The sequence below is a fragment of the Pseudophryne corroboree genome, chromosome 2 (genome assembly GCF_028390025.1).
Source record: "Pseudophryne corroboree isolate aPseCor3 chromosome 2, aPseCor3.hap2, whole genome shotgun sequence".
Taxonomy (NCBI): domain Eukaryota; kingdom Metazoa; phylum Chordata; class Amphibia; order Anura; family Myobatrachidae; genus Pseudophryne; species Pseudophryne corroboree.
The window spans coordinates 29,680,373-29,699,034 of NC_086445.1; the positions used below are offsets into that span (position 1 = coordinate 29,680,373).

The following is an 18,662-nucleotide window of genomic DNA, read 5'->3' on the forward strand; positions in this document are numbered from 1 at the left end:
CGTCCTATATCTGTAATGTGGGTGCAGAATTCCATGAATAGTCCTTTCCAGATCCACCTTTCATTGCACTCTATAGAAAATCTGCATCTTCATGTGGTCATTTATCAGTCAGGCCCTTTCCCCCTCACACAGAAATCAGGTTACACGGGGCAGAATATTGGCTTGACATTTAGATTTGTGTAGGTCTGGGGAATACATTCCTTTTGAATAAAAAAAATAAAATAAAAAAAACCTCAAATATATTTTCTAATATAAATTCAAGTGTTATTCTGTTCAGGCGCGCACAGCCATCGGCGCAGATATTACTGTTTATGTTGTTCCATCATGTTGACATGCTGGAAACTAGTATATATAGCTATACTGTACTGTAGAATTTATTAAAATATTTGTATAATATTTTTTATTTTATGTCAAGAGAAGTGTTTAACTTCTGAGTGAGTGTGGAAATTTGTCACGTCACCATGATGGTGGTCATTTTCCACTTTTAGCCGCATCATCACCATCTTCTGTATACACAACAATGTTGCTTTAAAGGGTTAAAGCCTTCAATGTCTAAGTCCTGTGGTACTTTTAATATTTCTCATACGTCCTAGAGGATGCTGGGTCCACTTCATGACCATGTGGTATAGACGGTTCCGCAGGAGCCATGGGCACTCTTAAGACTTTTCAATGGGTGTGAACTGGCTCCTCTTTCTATGCCCCTCCTCCAGACCTCCGTTTTAGAAATGTGCCCAGGCAGACTGGATTCACTTTAGGGGAGCTCTACTGAGCTTCTCTGAAAATACTTATGTTAAGTTTTTTATTTTCAGGGCGAACTGCTGGCAACAGTCTCCCTGCTTCGTGGGACTGAGGGGGCAGAAGTAGGAACCAACTTCCTGAAGAGTTTCATGGCTCTGCTTCTGGCTGACAGGACACCATTAGCTCCTGAAGGGTACTGAATGCTAGCCGTGTCTAGATGCTCACTCCCACAGCATGCCGTCACCCCCCTCACAGAGCCAGAAGTCAGAAGACAGGTGAGTAGAAGAAGACAGATCTTCTATCAAGTAAAGTGACGGCTGGCAGGAGCGCAGCGCGCCATTGCTGCCCACACACACAGGCACTGCAGGGCGCGGGGAGGGGGACACCATGGGCAGCAAAAATACCTATATAAACTGGCAAAAAGGGGGCATAAGATGCCCAGGCACAGCCCTACGCCCGCCAGTATAAATATTATGCAAAGTCCCTGAGGTAAAAACACGCCATTGCGGGGGCGGAGCTTCTTCCTCAGGCAGCCAGCACACTGCTCAGCACCATTTTCTCTCTCCTCAGGCTGCAGAGACATCGCTGGTACTCCTTCACTAATGACTACAAGTTTCAGGGTGCAAAACAGGGGGGCACAAGCGAATTTGGTGCTTAACAAGTGTGTTTTACTGTGTAAAAAGCGCTGCATGTCAGTGGACATTCTGTGTTCACAGGCGGCAGATACTGGCTCTGGGGTTGTGAACTAGCTGCTCCTAAACGGTGTCCCTCTGACAGATTTTACTGTGGGTCTGTCCCCTATAAGTCCCAGTGTGTCTGTGTGGGTGTTATACATGTGTGTGACATGTCTGAGGCAGGGAGTTATTCCCCGGAGGAAACCATTTTAGGGACACAGAAGTGTAATGTGGTGGCGCTGCCGGCACACCAAGAGCCTGCATGGGTGAAAGAAATACGTGATAGTATGCATCATATCAATAGGAGATTAGATAAGTCTGAATCTCATGCTGAATGCTGGAGAAAATCTGTGGAAGATGTGATTTTTCAGGGTTCTGTTCTTCCATCCGCAGGCGACCCCTCTGGGTCACAAGAGACCATTTGCGAATATTGTGAATACTGATACCGACACGGACACTGATTCCTGTGTCGACGACAGTGTCTCCAGGGAAATAGATCATAAATTGGCAAAAAATATACAATATATGATTGTAGCTATAAGGGAAGTTCTGGAAATCACGGAAGCCACTCCTGTACCTCAGGAGAAGGCTTATTTCTATAAAGAAAAATAATTTAAGGTCACTTTCCCTCCTTCCCACGAGCTTAATACTCTCTTTGAAGGGATGTGGGTGAATCCCGAAAATAAATTTCGTATTCCCAAGAGAATTCAAATGGCTTATCCTTTCCCGGTAGAGGACAGAAAAAAATGGGAGTCACCCCCTGTGTTAGATAGTGCACTGTCCAGGTTGACAAAGAAGGTTATTCTCCCTGCACTTGGCACGGCTTCACTAAAAGAGCCGGCTGACCGGAAAATGGAAACTACATTGTAATCCATTTATGTTGCCAATGGTACGCTGCTCAGGCCCACAATTGCTTGCGCATGGGTGAGTCACGCTATTGAAAAATGGTCAGACAGCGTGTCATCAGAAATTGACACGATTGATAAAGATGAGAAACTCCTTAAGTTAGGGAATATCAAAGACGCTGCCGCATACATGCTAGAAGCGATGAAAGATATTGGACTCTTCAGTTCACAAGCCGCTACCATGGCAGTATCGGCTCAGGGGGCGTTGTGTATTCGCCAGTGGAACGCGTTTGCAGATTCCAAAAGAAATATGGAGGCTCTCCCATATAAAGGTGAGGCCTTATTTGGCGATGGACTGGATGTGTTAGTCTCGGCGGCTACCGCAGGTAAGTCGACATTTTTGCCCTCTGCGCCTGCACCAGCAAAAAAGACATATCACTCACATGCAGTCCTTTCGGCCCAATAAATACAAAAAAGTAAGAGGTTCCCCCTTCTTTGCAGGCAGGGGAAGGGGAAAGGGAGGAGCGGGAGGCCGCTCGGGTGGGCGCACGTCTCAAACTGTTCAGCCAAGACTGGATTCTGTCTCGCCTGGATCCCTGGGTGTTACAAATAGTGTACCAGGGGTACAAGCTGGAGTTTTAAGACATTCCACCATGACGATTTTTCAAATCGACCTTGCCAGCTTCTCTTCCAGGAAGAGAAGCAGTAACTGCGGCAATCCAAAAATTATGTCAGGATCAGGTCATAGTCCTGGTACCTTTGTCACAACAAGGGGAGGGTTTTTATTCAAGCCTTTTTGTAGTTCTGAAGCCGGACGGCTCGGTCAGACCAATCCTAATCCTGAAAAATCTGAATCTCGACTTGAAGCGATTCAAGTTCAAAATGGAATCACTGAGGGCAGTAATTTTCAGTCTGGAGGAGGGGGGTACATGGTGTCAGTAGACATAAAGGATGCTTACCTGCATGTTCCCATTTATCCTCCTCACCAGGCTTATCTGAGATTCGTGGTTCAGGATTGCCATTAACAATTCAAGACGTTGCCTTTCGGTCTCTCCGCGGCGCCGAGGGTATTCACCAAGGTGATGGCGGAGATGATGGTTCTCCTGCGTCAAAAAGGAGTCAGTATAATTCCTTATCTAGACGATCTCCTGATAAAGGCGAGATCCAGGGAGCAGTTGTTACAGAACATCACACACTCCCTGTCTGTACTCCAACAACACGGTTGGATCATAGATTATCCAAAGTCACAGTTGGCCCCGACGACAAGATTGTCTTTTCTCGGGAGGATCCTGGACACAGAAGTCCAGAGTTTTTCTTCCGGTGGAAAAGGCTCTGGAAATCCAGAAAATGGTACAACAGATATTGAAGCCAACAAGCGTGTCGATCCATCAGTGCATTCGGTTGTTGGGGAAAATGGTGGTGGCCTACGAGGTCATACAGTTTGGCAGGTTCCATGCCAGAGTTTTCCAGTGGGACCTGTTGGACAAGTGGTCGGGTTCCCACCTACACATGCACCGAAAGATAATCCTGTCGTCGAAAGCCAGGATTTCACTCCTGTGGTGGCTACACAGCTCTCGCCTACTAGAGGGACGCAGATTCGGGATTCAGGACTGGCTCCTAGTAACCACGGATGCAAGTCTCTGAGGCTGGGGAGCTGTCACTCAGGGGGAAAGCTTCCAAGGAAAATGGTCAAGTCAGGAAGCCTGCCTTCACATAAACGTGCTGGAATTGAGAGCCATTTACAACGGCCTTCAGCAAGCGGTACATCTTCTTCAAGATCATCCCATGCAGATCCAGTCGGACAATGTAATAGCAGTCGTGTACATTAACAGGCAGGGCGAAACGAAAAGCAGAGCGGCAATGGCAGAGGTGACGAAGATCCTCCTCTGGGCAAAAAGACATCTTAAAGGCTCTGTCGGCGATTTTCATTCCGGGAGTGGACAACTGGGAAGCAGACTTCCTCAGCAGGCACGATCTCCATCCAGGAGAGTGGGGCCTCCACCGAGAAGTCTTCGCAGAGGTGACAAGTCTTTGGGGAGTTCCTCAAGTAGACATGATGGCATCTCGTCTAAACCAGAAGCTTCAGAGATATTGTTCCAGGTCAAGAGACCCTCAAGCAATAGCGGTGGATGCGCTACCCAGTGGGTTTTCCAGTCAGTGTATGTCTTCCCTCCACTTCCGCTGATCCCAAAAGTGCTCAGGATCATAAGAAGAACAAGGGTTCGAGCAATCTTCATTGCCCCAGACTGGCCAAGGAGGGCTTGGTACCCAGATCTTCAGGAGTTGCTCATAGAAGATCCTTGGCCTCTTCCTCTTCGCGAGGACCTGCTGCGGCAGGGGCCGTGCATGTATCACGACTTACCGCAGCTACGTTTGACGGCATGGCTGTTGAGCGCCAGATCGTAGTCCGAAAGGGTATTCCCAAGGAAGTCATCCCACTCTTATTCAGGCCAGGAAAGGAGAAACGTCGAAACATTACCACCGTATTTGGAGAAAATATATATCTTGGTGTGAATCCAAGAAGGCTCCTACGGAAGAGTTTGTTGGGACGTTTTCTCCATTTTCTGCAGGCTGGTGTGGAGGCGGGCCTCCGATTGGGATCAATCAAGGTCCAGATTTCGGCCTTGTCAGTGTTCTTCCAAAAACAGTTGGCCTCTCTTCCGGAGGTTCAGACCTTCGTGAAAGTGGTTCTGCACATCCAGCCTCCAGTGGCACCATGGGACTTTAATGTGGTCTTGCAGTTCTTTCAATCGGGTTGGTTTGAGCCTCTACAGAAATAGTTGAAGTTTCTCATTTGGAAAGTGGTGATGCTTTTGGCGTTGGCATCCACAAGGCAGGTGTTTGAATTGGGGGCCTTGTCCCACAAGAGCCCTTACCTGATCTTCCGTGAAGATAGGGCAGAGTTGAGAACTCGTCAACATTTTCTTCCAAAGGTGGTTTCCTCTTTCCACATAAACCAACCTATTGTGGTGCCAGTGGCTACTGACACGTTCGCTGAGTCAAAGTCTCTAGATGTGGTTAGAGCTTTGAAGATTTATGTCGCTAGAACAGCTCGAATACGGAAAACAGAGGCTTTGTTTGTCATGTATGCTCCCAATAAAGATTGGGTGTCCTGCTTCCAAGCAGACTATTGCGCGCTGGATCAGAGGTACGATTCAGCAAGCTCATTCTACAGCTGGATTGCAGTTACCAATGTCGGTGAAGGCCCATTCTACTAGGAAGGTGGGCTCCACCTGGGCGGCTGCCCGAGGGGTCTCGGCATTACAACTTTACCAAGCAGCTACTTGGTCAGGGTCAAACACATTTGCAAAATTCTACAAGTTTGACACCTTGGCCGATGAGGACCTCAAGTTTGGTCAATCGGTGCTGCAGGGTCATCCGCACTCTCCCGCCCATACTGGAGCTTTGGTATAAATCCCATGGTCATGAAATGGACCCCAGCATCCTCTAGGACGTATGAGAAAACAGGATTTTGATACCTACCGGTAAATCCTTTTCTCCTAGTCCATAGAGGATTCTGGACGCCCGTCCCAGTGCGTACTTTACCTGCAGTTTAGTTGTTGAGATACACAAGTTGTATTCTCTTAGTTTCAGCATGTTGCTGCGATTGGTTCATGCCTGTTGGCGTGTGTTATGTTGAATGCCATGTGTGCGGCATGGTTGAGGTGTGAGCTGGTATGTGTCTCACCACTAGTATTAAAGTAAATCCTTTCCTCGAAATGTCCGTCTCCCTGGGCACAGTTCCTATAACTGAGGTCTGGAGGAGGGGCATAGAGGGAGGAGCCAGTTCACACCCATTGAAAAGTCTTAAGAGTGCCCATGGCTCCTGCGGAACCGTCTATACCCCATGGTCATGAAGTGGACCCCAGCATCCTCTACGGACTAGGAGAAAAGGATTTACCGGTAGGCATCAAAATCCTTCTTTTTTTCATTACAGACGGGCTACAGGTGCCAGTGGTCCCTTTAAAGTCCAGGGGTGCTTTCTGGCACCTGTAGTTCACCTGTAAAGAACTGTAATATCAATTGTTTACTATGTAATATCAATTCTTTACTCATTAACCCTACACCCACCGCCACCAGGCTTTCAGAGCAGGCCTGGAGTTCCCTCAGGAGAAGGGGACTCCAGTATTTTTTTATTTTTTTTTACACTTCCTGTGAAATTCCATGCTTTGGCTGACCAGTTTGGGTCTCTATGCAGTTACGGCACGTACAATTCCCCCTTATTTTGCAGAACTAGCCCAGGCTGAGCGGTCTGGGGCTGGTTACAGATTTGGGAGGGACCTGAGGGATCCCTCCCTGATCTGCGCATTGCTTCTCCCGAACTCGATGGCCACAGGCAGGTCTATTGTTTGGGTGGGTTTGCCGTCACGTTTTGGTCCGTTTTAAAACCAACCATTAGTTAATCTGCAGATCTCAAAAAAATAATAAAAATTGGTTTAGTCCGATGTACTAAAGTGGGTTTTTGTGATTTTTCTGTCAGTTTTGACTTTAATACACCGACCTTTAGTAAATTAACCCCTAATTGTTATTAAAAAATATGTTCTCTACCGATTGGGTCAGGTAGGTTGGCATATTGGTGTCAGATAGTTGTAAGCCTGAATACTTGCTTTAGAAATATCTACGTGCAACAAGTATTTATCATTTGTCTCCCTTTCTAAAAGGCCTGACGGACAGAATGAGGAGTGACTTTAATGTGATGAAATCTCTCGCAGTTCACACCCGCTTGCCGCCAGACCAGAGGGAACAACAACTGGGGAGATTTTTAAAATACATCCACAAGTAAGCAGATGGATTCATTTTACCTCTTCACACTGCCATCAGGATTTATAGTTTGAATAAATTGGAGTTCCGGTGTTCAGCCCTCATAAGCTGACAATTGCCTATTGTAAATTATTTGAGATGTTCTTACTACAACTCTGGATCACGTCAGAGCTGCTCATGGGAGGTGTTTGTGGAAGCTACAGTCGCCTGAGGCTGTTGGGACACATCATTCCACGTAATGTCAGGGTACACTAGTCAAGCGGTACATGCGCTCTATTTGTAGCTGTATGTCCTGGTACGTACTTTACAGAGATTGACGATAAAGGCCAAGCCCACCTGTCATTCCATTTCTCCCAATACTGCATTACATACCCTTAAGAATTGTGGTGCATGGCCGTCTTTTCATATGGTCACTAAGGCCAGTTGCCCAAGGGCCTCAGGAGTATAATGGCCCTAGGTTGATAGCGGAGGGTCCCCTTTTTCCAGGGTTACCAGATTTTTGAAAATCGGCCCTGGGGAACCAGAGATATCTGACTTCAAAGCAGTGGTCCCCATTTGAGCCTGTTAATTGCTCTTCCCAGCCAGATATCTCAGGTTCTGTCTGACTTTTTCTAAAGATATACTCCAAAAGCTGGGATTCTCCCCTTTCGGTGGACACTGGCAGCTTGTCTCTACTGTGCCCAGAACCAGAGATATCATCCTCCCAGCAGCTGGTCCCTGCTCCAGCTCCACGCGCCTGGCATGCAGTTTCATATTTCGGTGGATTGCTCTGGCTCCTGAACTCTAGTCCCCTGTACCTCCTGTGAGGTGGGACTCTAGTTTATTATCCCACTGAAATAAAAAAAATCTATTTCCAGGAACTGGAGATAGTCAAGCAAGCTGCCCTTGCACTGGAAAATTATGAATATTAAGCTCACTCCACTATCCACCACTCCCCCATATTAAACACACCCTACCACCCTGGAAGTCATGTACTCATGCCTCTTTATTCAGGTCAATGCCCCCTTCTGCAGTTTAGTGTTCTCACTCCTGCCCCATCTCCCACCATCTGTGCAGTAAAGGAGTCATTGGCAGATATTACTGCTGAATGGAAGGTAGAACACCCCTCAGTAACCCCACCCCTACCGCTGGAGTATGGGTAGGGGCCCCATTCCATTGCTTTGCCCAGGGGTCTGTGCTGCTGTTAAGACTGCCCTGTTGTGGTGAATGTCTGTATTTTAAAGTGTGGGGTTCTAGATTGTTATATTCTTCCAAAGGTCCCTTTTAACCTCTTTACTGATATGCACTAGTGGGACCTTAGCAGTGCAAGGGTTTTAATTTGAGGGGGAAGGCTTACCTTAATGTTCCCCACCCCTTATAGTTGCTGTTGTTTGGACCAGGAGGGATCAGTTTGTGGTAAATTGTGGTAAACGAGATGGAGCTGAAGGTGAGAATGTCTAGCTTTGTGCAGAGAATTAGAGTGAGGATTTGTTTTACCTTTTGTAGGTTTTTATCTAGGTTTCTGCAGGAGGTCTTTGTCATTATAGAATCACTCTCCCCTTAGATTGAGTACTACACTTCATTCTTTTCTGTTATGCCGGATAAAGCTACTTCCCCTATTGGAACCTCAGCAACTGACTCCGTTCACCTGAGGGCAGTTAGCCAGTGACCTTCAGGCCCCATTACAACACCTCCAGAGTAGCTGCCCTGGTCTCTTAGCCTGTTGAAATTGGTGCAGTGCCTAATTCTTCAACAAGGATTCTTCTAGATGGCAGGTTTTAGACCATTTAGTGTTGGCCATGCTCCAGGCTCTTCACATTAAGTACAGGGGGGTATGTATAGGTTACTGATACTTCATTGTTAACAGAAGAAGGAAGAGACTTGGCCTATTTCTTCCTCTGCTCAGTTAATCCAAACTGGAAATTAAGTTCAGTGCTTCACGTAGACTATATCGCACTTGTCTAAAACCACGGCAATTGCATATGCAGCAGTTTTTAGGAATGCAAAAAAAAGCAAACTTAATGCCATGCTTAATTATTCCTATGTTGTGACAGGGGACTGTTGGTCACATCTTAGCCTTGGCTTGGGTTAACAATGTGGTGATGTGTCTGGAGCTGCCTTTGGAAAGCTTACAGTCAAGAAAACCCAGTACTGAATTGCTTTCTTGAATAGACAGAATATTGGTGTAGAATATCGGTGTGGGGAGAGACTCATTGGGGCTAAGATTTCAGCTTGAGTTGTCTTAGTACACCATACACTCTGGCTTAAGGGCTAATAAGTAGACTCCGGAGTCTGAGAGGACTTTTGAGATCCTACTGTACCTTTTTCAGGTAATGCCAATCACTCCAGAACTGGACTACCATAGATCTTTTTGCTTTCACATGTACGTCTGATTTGTTCTGTAAATAAATAAAGTTTTAAGTTAGCTGGTCTCAACTTCAAGGTGGGGCATTCCTGGTCTAGCTCATATCAAAATGGAGTCACACCATCACTTGACCAGAGAGTTCTTCAGACAAGAGTCACTCTTGGGACTGAACAACTGTGATGACCCACTCAAGCTTTGGAACTGTTACTGTGTGTATTATTTCATCAACTGAAATGGCATGTGTTGGAGAAGAAGTTTTTTTCCTGAAAAAACACATTGTATGTACTAGGTGGTGTAACATGAAGTCTCTGGCTGAGTAGGCGTCAGTCACCCACCTGGTCCTCTGTGCATTACTTTACTTATATTTTATTGATTCAATCATTTTTTATTCATAGTTACTTGTTTAATACATCTATGACTTTATGGAAATTCGGCTACAGAGTCCTTCCATGGTGTATATCTGTGCGTATGAATGTGTAAGGACTTAGATGCCCACTGTCAGAGTCCATAGATGCTGCTAGAACACCTGTTGTGTCTAGACATCGGAGTATGGCCCCCAAAGTGAACATTTGTGCATCTGCGTGTGCAAACACTGCATAACATACCTACAAGACGGACCATCTCCGTGCATCCAACACTTTTCAAAGACCTTTCAGTTATCGTGCATCTCAATCGTAAGAGTGCCTTTGTGCGCACTTTGTGTACCACATGCACCATAGACGTTGATGGGATCCACTCCATGAACATCGGCTTTGTGTGCGGTTGTGAATAAGGCCCCATACTATGTGTTCCCAGAGTTCAGTAGCTGCTTAATGGGGTTATAGAAAATAAGACTTTTATCCGGAACGGTTTTCTCTGAATCCATTTGGACGCACTGCACCCACTCTACTCATTGTTTATTTAGTAAGTTTACTACTTTTACTTTTCACTCTACTTCCATGTCTGTTCTGTCCTGTGGGCATTGGTGAGAAAGTGACTGCAGGCTGGGTATGTAGAAGGAGAGAAGACATCAGGCTGCAGCCGGAAACCTCCATTATGACCACACATGTAGTCTCCTGCAAGTCAGCAACTCAAGATGTTTTATGTGCATCTCTTTGTTCTTCAGGGACGACAGTGTTCAGAAAGAGCTGTGTGACTGGGGCCTGAACTTCGACACCAAACTTCTGCAGTTTACAGGGAGAGTCGCCCCTCCAGAGAAGATCCTGCTCAGTGGCAGAACTGTAAGTATTGTCCTCCAATGCTTAGATTTGAAAAGTAACATGAACAGTAATAAATCAAGTGATGTGTAGTGTGATGTTGCCGAATATGACATTTATGGAAAGGTCTACAATAAAAATGTATTCTAGTTTGCTAAAAGATACAAAAAAACATGTCTTTTTTTTAACCTAAAATGGTTTCCAAGTTCCATTTAAATCAAGACTGTGTACTGTAAGCCTGAATCTGACTATGAATTAGGGCCATGAAGATCAATAGTGTAAAGACATCTGATGCCAGAAAATCATGTGATATTCTGATCCTCTATGATTTCTACAAAAGGAACTGGCCTACCGTCCAAACAAATCACTGCTGGGATCCCACATGGTTATAATTGATTACAATAACCTACTCAGTAGTACTACTCCTTATTCTACCAGATCAGATCCGGGGCAATGCGTCACTGTGCAGATGTGATGGAGACTCTCTCTCCCCAGGATACTGTGTCCCTGAATCAAAACTTTATAATTGATTGAATTGTCTGTATTTATTACTTTTTCATCCACTAGGGGTCACTGGAGTACTCTTGGGATATGGACTGGGAGTTAGCAGGGATAGGCACATTTAAATATTTAAATTTGTAACCCTCCACCCCCTTCATACTCCCACAATGCCTCAGTGGGTTTTTTTGTGCCTCGCCGAGAAGGCACATGTTTGGAGAGTTCTCCAGACTAAACTTTTCTTTTAAAAAGGATTTTTCTTTTTTCACTTTCCAATCTATTCCCAGCTTCCTAAGAAGCGTGGGTCCGGGTTTGGGTATGCTGCTCAGTGCAGCATAGGCTTGTCAGCGCTCAGGAGAGGAGCCCCGCCATAGACCTAATCAGCGGTAGCTGATTTCAGCCTAAGGCTGCAGGAGCTGGACAGCGCTTACTCTGGAAGCCCCGTCAGAGCCTCCACTTGCAACAGGTAAGGAGCAGGCAAGCAGCTCACACTGCCGCTGCTCCGTTAAACATTGTGAATGTTATGGTAACTGGGGAGTGCCGAGCTGCAGCCCAGCCACAGTCTGCCCTTGCTGGGTGCCTGCCGTTCCCCTGCCCAGCCGCGGACAGCCACGCTGCCGCCGCTGGGTGCCCACCGCTCCCCTGTGTATACAGTAGTTGCGCTCAGCTGCCACTGGCCGCCATCATGAAGGGGGAGATCGCGGTGAGACACAGCAGAGTTAGCTCTAACTAATGCTGTGTTTTGTTGCTTCAGCCACCGACAGCTTCCAGGGGGTGATCACTCTGCTGCTGCGGCTACCTCCTCACTGCTCCCGGCCGTGGTCAGCTCTTAATACTGCCGCGGCCCACCAGCTCCGTTCCCCTGCATTACAGAGGGGGGAGATCACTCAGCAGCAGGGGGGAAGAGATGTAATAAGTCACCAGTCTGTGTTACCACTCACGAGGGGGATGGGTAAAGTTTGTGTGTTAAAACAGGCTATTAAGCCTGGACACACTGCTGGTATAGTACACTTACTGTATAGATGTTCACAATAAAAAAAAAAGTATATAAGCACATGGCTGGACGCCATTTTAACACTACTTCCTGGTTCTTGCAGGAAGTTTCGTGCCAGTCCTACAACACACGGCCACTGGAGGGGGCAAGGGTGTTAGTAGGAATTCTGTAAAGCACATATTTAACTGATTTTAGTGTGTTCCAAGTGCAGTGCACTTCTGCTTTATACACACTTTAGTTAAATTTTTTACCGAGTCGTGTAACTTGTCTTTCACTGTATACCTTTCTGTCTGTGTGCATAATGAGTAAAGCTAATGCAAAATCAAAAAAGCAGCTTGTCTGCGATACCTGTGAGAGTGTGTTACTTGATGGAACTTCCGCTTGCACAGTGTGTCTTGCAAATACGGGTCCAAATACGAACCTCTACCCTGATCCTCCTTGGGTGATGATGGCAGGTGTGATGTCTGAGTTAAAATCAGAGTTGGCCGCTGCGCGAAAAGATTGTGAGGCGGTTAGGTCTGATTCTAGGTTGATGCAGTCTGATCTGCCAGAGTGGGCTCAGGATATGTCAAGGACTTTGGCCCTCATTCCGAGTTGATCGCTCGCTAGCTACTTTTAGCAGCAGTGCAAACGCTAAGCCGCCGCCCTCTGGGAGTGTATCTTAGCTTAGCAGAAGTGCGACCGAAAGGTTAGCAGAATAGTGCTGAAATTTTTCCAAGCAGTTTCTGAGTAGCTCCAGACCTACTCCTTCCTTGCGATCACTTCAGTCTGTCTAGTTCCTGATTTGACGTCACAAACACGCCCTGCGTTCGGCCAGCCACTCCCCCGTTTCCCCAGGCACGCCTGCGTTTATACCTGACACGCCTGCGTTTTTTAGCACACTCCCGGAAAATGGTCCGTTACCTCCCAGAAATGCCCCTTTCCTGTCAATCACTCACCTATCAGAAGTGCGACTGAAAAGCGTCGCTAGGCCTTGTGTGAAACTGCATAGTTTTTTGTGAAAGTACTTTGCGCGTGCGCACTGCGGCCCATAGGCATGCAGATTTTTAGCCTGATCGCTGTGCTGCGAACAACGGCAGCTAGCGATCAACTTGGAATGACCCCCTTTGCAAGTTTTTCAACAGTCCAGGTATACCTCAATTCCTAAGAGTAGTCATCGTTTGTCTAATAATGTACCGGTTTCAGCTGGGTTGCATTCTGACGATTCAATGCCAGACCTTGTATCTCAGGAGGGACAAGATGAAGGTGAATTGGGCCAGGAGTCAGATAGTGAGGTTACTGATAGCCCGGCCATAGATAATCTCATCAGGGCAGTACGCCAGGTGCTCAATTTCTCCTTCATCCACTAGGGGCCACTGGAGCGTAGTTACAATGGGGAGATAGTAGGCAGTAATTGGGAGCTGGCACTTTAAAACTCTCACATTGTGGCTAGCTCCTCCCCTACTATCTTCCCTCCAAGCCAGTCTCAGTTAGTGCCCGATGTGAGCTGGTTCACATGGGTTTAGCTGAAGAAATTTTTCTTTTTTCTTTTCATTTGTCTTTCTTACACACACAGACTGGCAGCTCTGCCACTGCCAGTCTGCACCGCGGGAGCTGCCGGCGGGGTCCCATCGCAGCTGCGGGATGGGCCCCGGCTGAGGGAGACACTGAGCTCTCCTGAGTTGGCCGGACACCGCTGCGTGCGGCGCGTGTCGGGGCCGCTCCATCAGCAGAAGATTCCGGCAGCATGGCAGCGGTGAGTATAAGTGAGGACACCGCTGCGTGCGGCGCGTGTCGGGGCCGCTCCACCAGAGCGGTAAGTCTAAAAAGGGGCCGGACACCGCTGCGTGCAGCGCGTGTCGGCGCCGTTCTGTCGAGGACGCCTGACGGAACTACAGGACAGCGGTGAGTACAATCTCCCCCCTCCTCCAGACTGATTTATTATTTTATACTGTCAGTTTTTCGTGGGTGCATTATGTGGTGGTTGGATGGCTCCCCTATACTCCCCAGTCATAGACAGGCTGGAGGGTATCAGATGTGCACTTGGTATTTTACAACATTAGTGGGAGCTTCAGCCCGCTCTGTAAGCGGGCTCAGCGCTCTCCACTCCCCGGCTGCAGCATACAGGCAGCTGGGTGATACATCCCGCTTATTTTTACACTACACGGGTTTTAAAGATTTGAATGGAAGGGGGCGGAGCTAACTCCCGCTCTGTACGGCGGGCTAGGCGCTCCCCGGCCGCAGCATACAGGCGGCCGGGGAGATACAGGACGCTTCCCGCTTAGTGATCACAGCGGGTTTCAGTTTTAAATTTGGCACCGAAGCGGGGGGGGGCGGAGCTAACTCCCGCTCTGTACGGCGGGCTCAGCGCTCTCCGCCCCCCGACCGCTACGGCACCTCCGCTCCCCGGCCGCTGCAGCAGCGCGTACAGGTCCTTCCCCGGCCGCTACAGCACCTCCGCTCCCCGGCCGATACAGCATCTTTCACTCTCCGTTACAGCAGCGCTTACACACTGCAAGGAAGTTATTTAGCAGGTAACGTTGGGGGTAAAGCTTGTTCCCGCTTTGCTCAGCGGGCTCCCGGCGGCGGTTCCCAGCGCTCATGGTCAGGCAACATAGCCTGTCTTAGGGGGATTTTAGTTTTTCTGTGCAGGCTGACATATTTATTTTGTCTCACCTTGGCTACATTCCTCCCTGCAGGGGAGACCTCTGCCAGGCATTTCATAGAGGCTGTAGATCAGGGAGCCTGCTCTCTGCCCGGCATTTCATAGAGGCTGTAGATCAGGGAGCCTGCTCTATTACAGGCATTTCATAGAGGCTGTAGATCAGGGAGCCTGCTCTATTACAGGAGCTGGGACTCAGCTCCTTAATGATTAAAATCTGGTATGCAATATTTATTTACCCTACAGTATTTCACATAGACAGTATTTATCTACCCTGTTGGGTTCACTGTGTGAGTGCGTGTGTGTGTATATATGTATATATATGCATACAATACCATATATAGGAGGTAAAATCACTTCTGCAATGTTTTATAATAACAACATACCGAAAACATCTGGTGCACCTAGATTAGCGGTACACTACATACAGGGCGGGGGATGCCTTCCCTTTATTATTCCTTGGTGTCACTAGGTACTAATGCTATTGGTAATTTGGGGAATGTGTATATATGAGACAGTGTGCTCAGCACACTAATCCCCTAAACACCCAACCAAAGAGGCCTGGGTTCAAGTACCTCCACAGAGTGGTCAGCAGTAGTATAATGGTTACAGTGTCCGCTTGCAATGCATGCGTCCTGTGTTCGAATCCTGTTGACACCAGAGATTTATACAAATCGCGCTGCGACTCAGTACGCTAGTAACAGGTATCTGAACAGGGGGATCAGGGTTTGAATCCCAACAAAAATGAATCGTGTCGGTCACTACACGTTATAGTGCAGACCCTACATATGGCTCTGTTTATTTAACCCAACTTTTCTCCTTTCGTTTGTCTCACCTGGGATAGTCAAAAAGAATTCCCTCTTAGGTGTGAAGTATGCGGTGGAGCTATCTGCTTAGCCCTCCACGCACCTGCAGGACACTCCTGTTTGAACAGCTCAGATTATACAGGTAATGTCACTGTTAACCAGAGACCTTGTATGTCATTTCACCTCTCCAGGTTTCTAAATGAACCTTGATAGCCTTCCATGTTACACAACTCAGCGGTGGAAAGGCCTCTCTGGGAGGAGGCGAGAGATGTCCAGGATACGGAGGATGTCTGGTTTCGGTGCAGTCTGAACCTGTGTCTCAGAATATCCAGGTGCATTATACAGCAGTTCGTCTGATACTGCAGGTAAGGGAGGCGGACACGTCAGGTCCATCAGGGTTCGACGCCGATGATGAAATGGTCCAGTTTCGGATGGGCTGGGCAGGCTCCGGTAGGTGGCTTGCAGACACCCGAATACAAAATTTCAGGTATCAAACAATGTTGGTTTTCCTATCCTTTCCCCGCAGACGGAAGGAAATGGCATCAGAACCTCTCCAGGTATACCCCTCAATGTATCACCGGTCTAACAAGCTGCCATTTTCCTGAGGCAACATTGCTCAGGTATCCATCGACATATACGGCAGGGGGGTTCTACCTTGTCCGGAGCAGGTAGGTTGTGGAACAATTGTCCTCTAGGATACAGGATATTTCGCATCAGGATCAATTGATACTTTGGGACAGATCAGAATCAGGATTCTGCTTTTATGTTCTTTTGAGGTCTCCACGTCTGCAGACTCGGAACCTGCATTTTCGCTTGGGCTGTCTTAACCCGACGACCTCTGGGGCTGCGACAGTGACAGGTGAACATGAAATCCTACGGGGCAGATGGTTCAGGGGACGGAACTTTCTGCAGGATTTCTTGAACCATTGGAGGTAAGTCCACTTTTCTTTCTTCTACTACTGCCTCAGCTCCAAGACGGACCTTTACCGGTCTTTCCTTTAGATCTTTCCGTACCCTTTCAGGCTTCCGACTCCACACGGGCGATATCTCCATCGCCAGGGGATCTCGGGGTAACAGGCTGAAGCAGAGGCTCAGCATCCTCGGACCCGTCTGATTTTAGGTCATCCTATACACCCACTACAGGTTAGACCTTCCTACCACCTGGAGGGTCCCAGGGTAGGCGCAGGTCGGTGGTCCTACTGGGAGAACTGAGAAGGCTTGGGCGGTTACAGACTAGACTTTGGAGTACAGCCGTCTCAGGAGTCCTTTGGCATGGGTCAGCCGATTTACAAGGACAAGAGTCATAATGCAGGCGGCGCTCCATATGCTTCTAACCGCAAAGGGTGTTGATCCCTGTTTTTCACATATCATTTGAATCGGAACAGTTCTCAGGCCTTTGTTTTCTTTTCGTTCCGAAGCCAGTTGGCTCGACCAGGCCTATTTTGTCCTTAGAATCCTTTCAGTCTGTGATTGCTAGTTTAAAAAAAAAAAAAAAAAAAAGGGGGGGGTTTTACGCGTCCCTTATCTTCAGGGATGCCTGTTTACTGATTTCCGTTGGGTTTCCTCATCGGGCTTTTCTCAGATTCGCATTACAGGATACTCATTTTCACTGTCAGTCCTTTCCATTCATTCTCTCTTCCGCTCCCACAGGGTTCAGGAAGATCACAGAATAACTCTTTTTCAAGGGCAGGAAGTGACGTTTGTTCCTGCTACAATCCCACTCTGTACATTAGGTGGCTTCTGAATTTCCGGAGGATCCAGGAGCTTCTGGTTCGACACGGATCCAATTTATGCTCCTCGTAGACTTTTCTCAACACGGTCCGTCAGAGGATTTTTCCTTCCTCGGCACCAGGTACTCTATTTCTTAAGTCAGGTTGCGACGCAATGAGCTGTCGCCTACACTCCCCTCTGAGCGAAGGACAACAATCTTCTTTCCAGGTCAAGCCGCCAGGTCAGACTCCCGGGTGAGGGGACATTTCCCGGAGTTTTCTCAGCTGGTCCGCTGTTGGCGGAGATTTCGGATAGACCTCAGGGCGTTCTGTCTGACTCTTTAACCCTTTACTACTCTCGGACGTGAGCTCTGGTGGTAGAAGCCGAGGATGCCCTCAGGGCTCCTTGGAGTTTCGGGTTTTTCTATCCTGCCTCCTTTGTTTGTTCATACCTCACTTCGATAACACAGGACGGGAATATGCGCGCTAGTCCTCTCGGTGGCTCCGGTTGGGCCGCGCATGACTTGAAGATACAGCTACACCTACCTCGACTAGACTGTCTACTTCAACAGGGTCCTTTTCTTTGTTCATCTTAAACTGGTTTCGTTTAACCGTGTGACTGTTCACGAGACCTCAGAAGGGAGGAGTTCCCTAGTTCGGTTATGCCTACTGGGCCCCGATTTCAGAAGTCTGTTACCTCTTCTCGCTTTTGCCACTTTTGGAAAACTTTATAGGGCATAGTGAGGATAACAGGGGTTTTCCCCTTCTTTCAGTTACCATTCAGCCGTCATCTTTGGTTTCTCTGGGAAGTTTTGCTCGGCTGCGCTTCAAAATACATTGACCTGAAATCTAGGTCTCTGCCCTTTCGGTTTTCTTCCAAAAGAGATCAGCCTGCCGGCCGTAAGTTCGGGCTCTCTTTCAGGGAGTACTCTATTGGCAACTCCCCCGGCTGAGCTTCAGACTCAGCGGTCGTTTCTTCCAGAGGGGATGTCCGTTTTTCCTATAAATCTGACCCCAGTGTTTTCGGCCCTCTTTGAAGGTTGTCAGGGCTCGCCGACTCTCTCTATAGAGATCTTAGGCTATTCGACGAAGTTTTTCTTCCCTCTTCTGTACGATGCTCCCGTACTAAATAGCCGGGGTCCCAGCATACCCTGGGCCGTTGGATACATCTAACCATCAGACAGTCTTCTTGGCGGTTGCTCGGGAGCCTCCGTTTTCCATCTCCGCGCACTCTACGCGCGTTGTGGAACCTTCATGGGCGGCTGCCCGTGGGGTCTCCATGAATACTTTGTCGGGCGGCTACTTGGTCGGACCGACATTCGTTTTGTCAAATTTTATAAGTTTGACACTTTTGCGGCCTCTGCATCACAGTTTGGCCGAGCGGTTTTACAGGACTCTCAGCGCTCTCCCACCCGTTTTGGGAGCTCTGGGACGTCCCCATTGTAACTACGCTCCA

General features: G+C 47.9%; 1 protein-coding gene across 2 annotated transcripts in view; it reads left to right on the top strand.

Moving 5' to 3' along the window:
• Positions 1 to 18,662, top strand: part of LOC134994354 (piwi-like protein 1) — a 549,333-nt gene that overhangs the window by 445,957 nt on the left and 84,714 nt on the right. For both annotated transcript variants that reach the window (XM_063950974.1, XM_063950975.1), the window contains 2 exons: positions 6,919 to 7,036; positions 10,468 to 10,582. In XM_063950974.1, the coding sequence (XP_063807044.1) occupies positions 6,919 to 7,036; positions 10,468 to 10,582 (233 nt within the window). The remainder of the gene's footprint in view (positions 1 to 6,918; positions 7,037 to 10,467; positions 10,583 to 18,662) is intronic.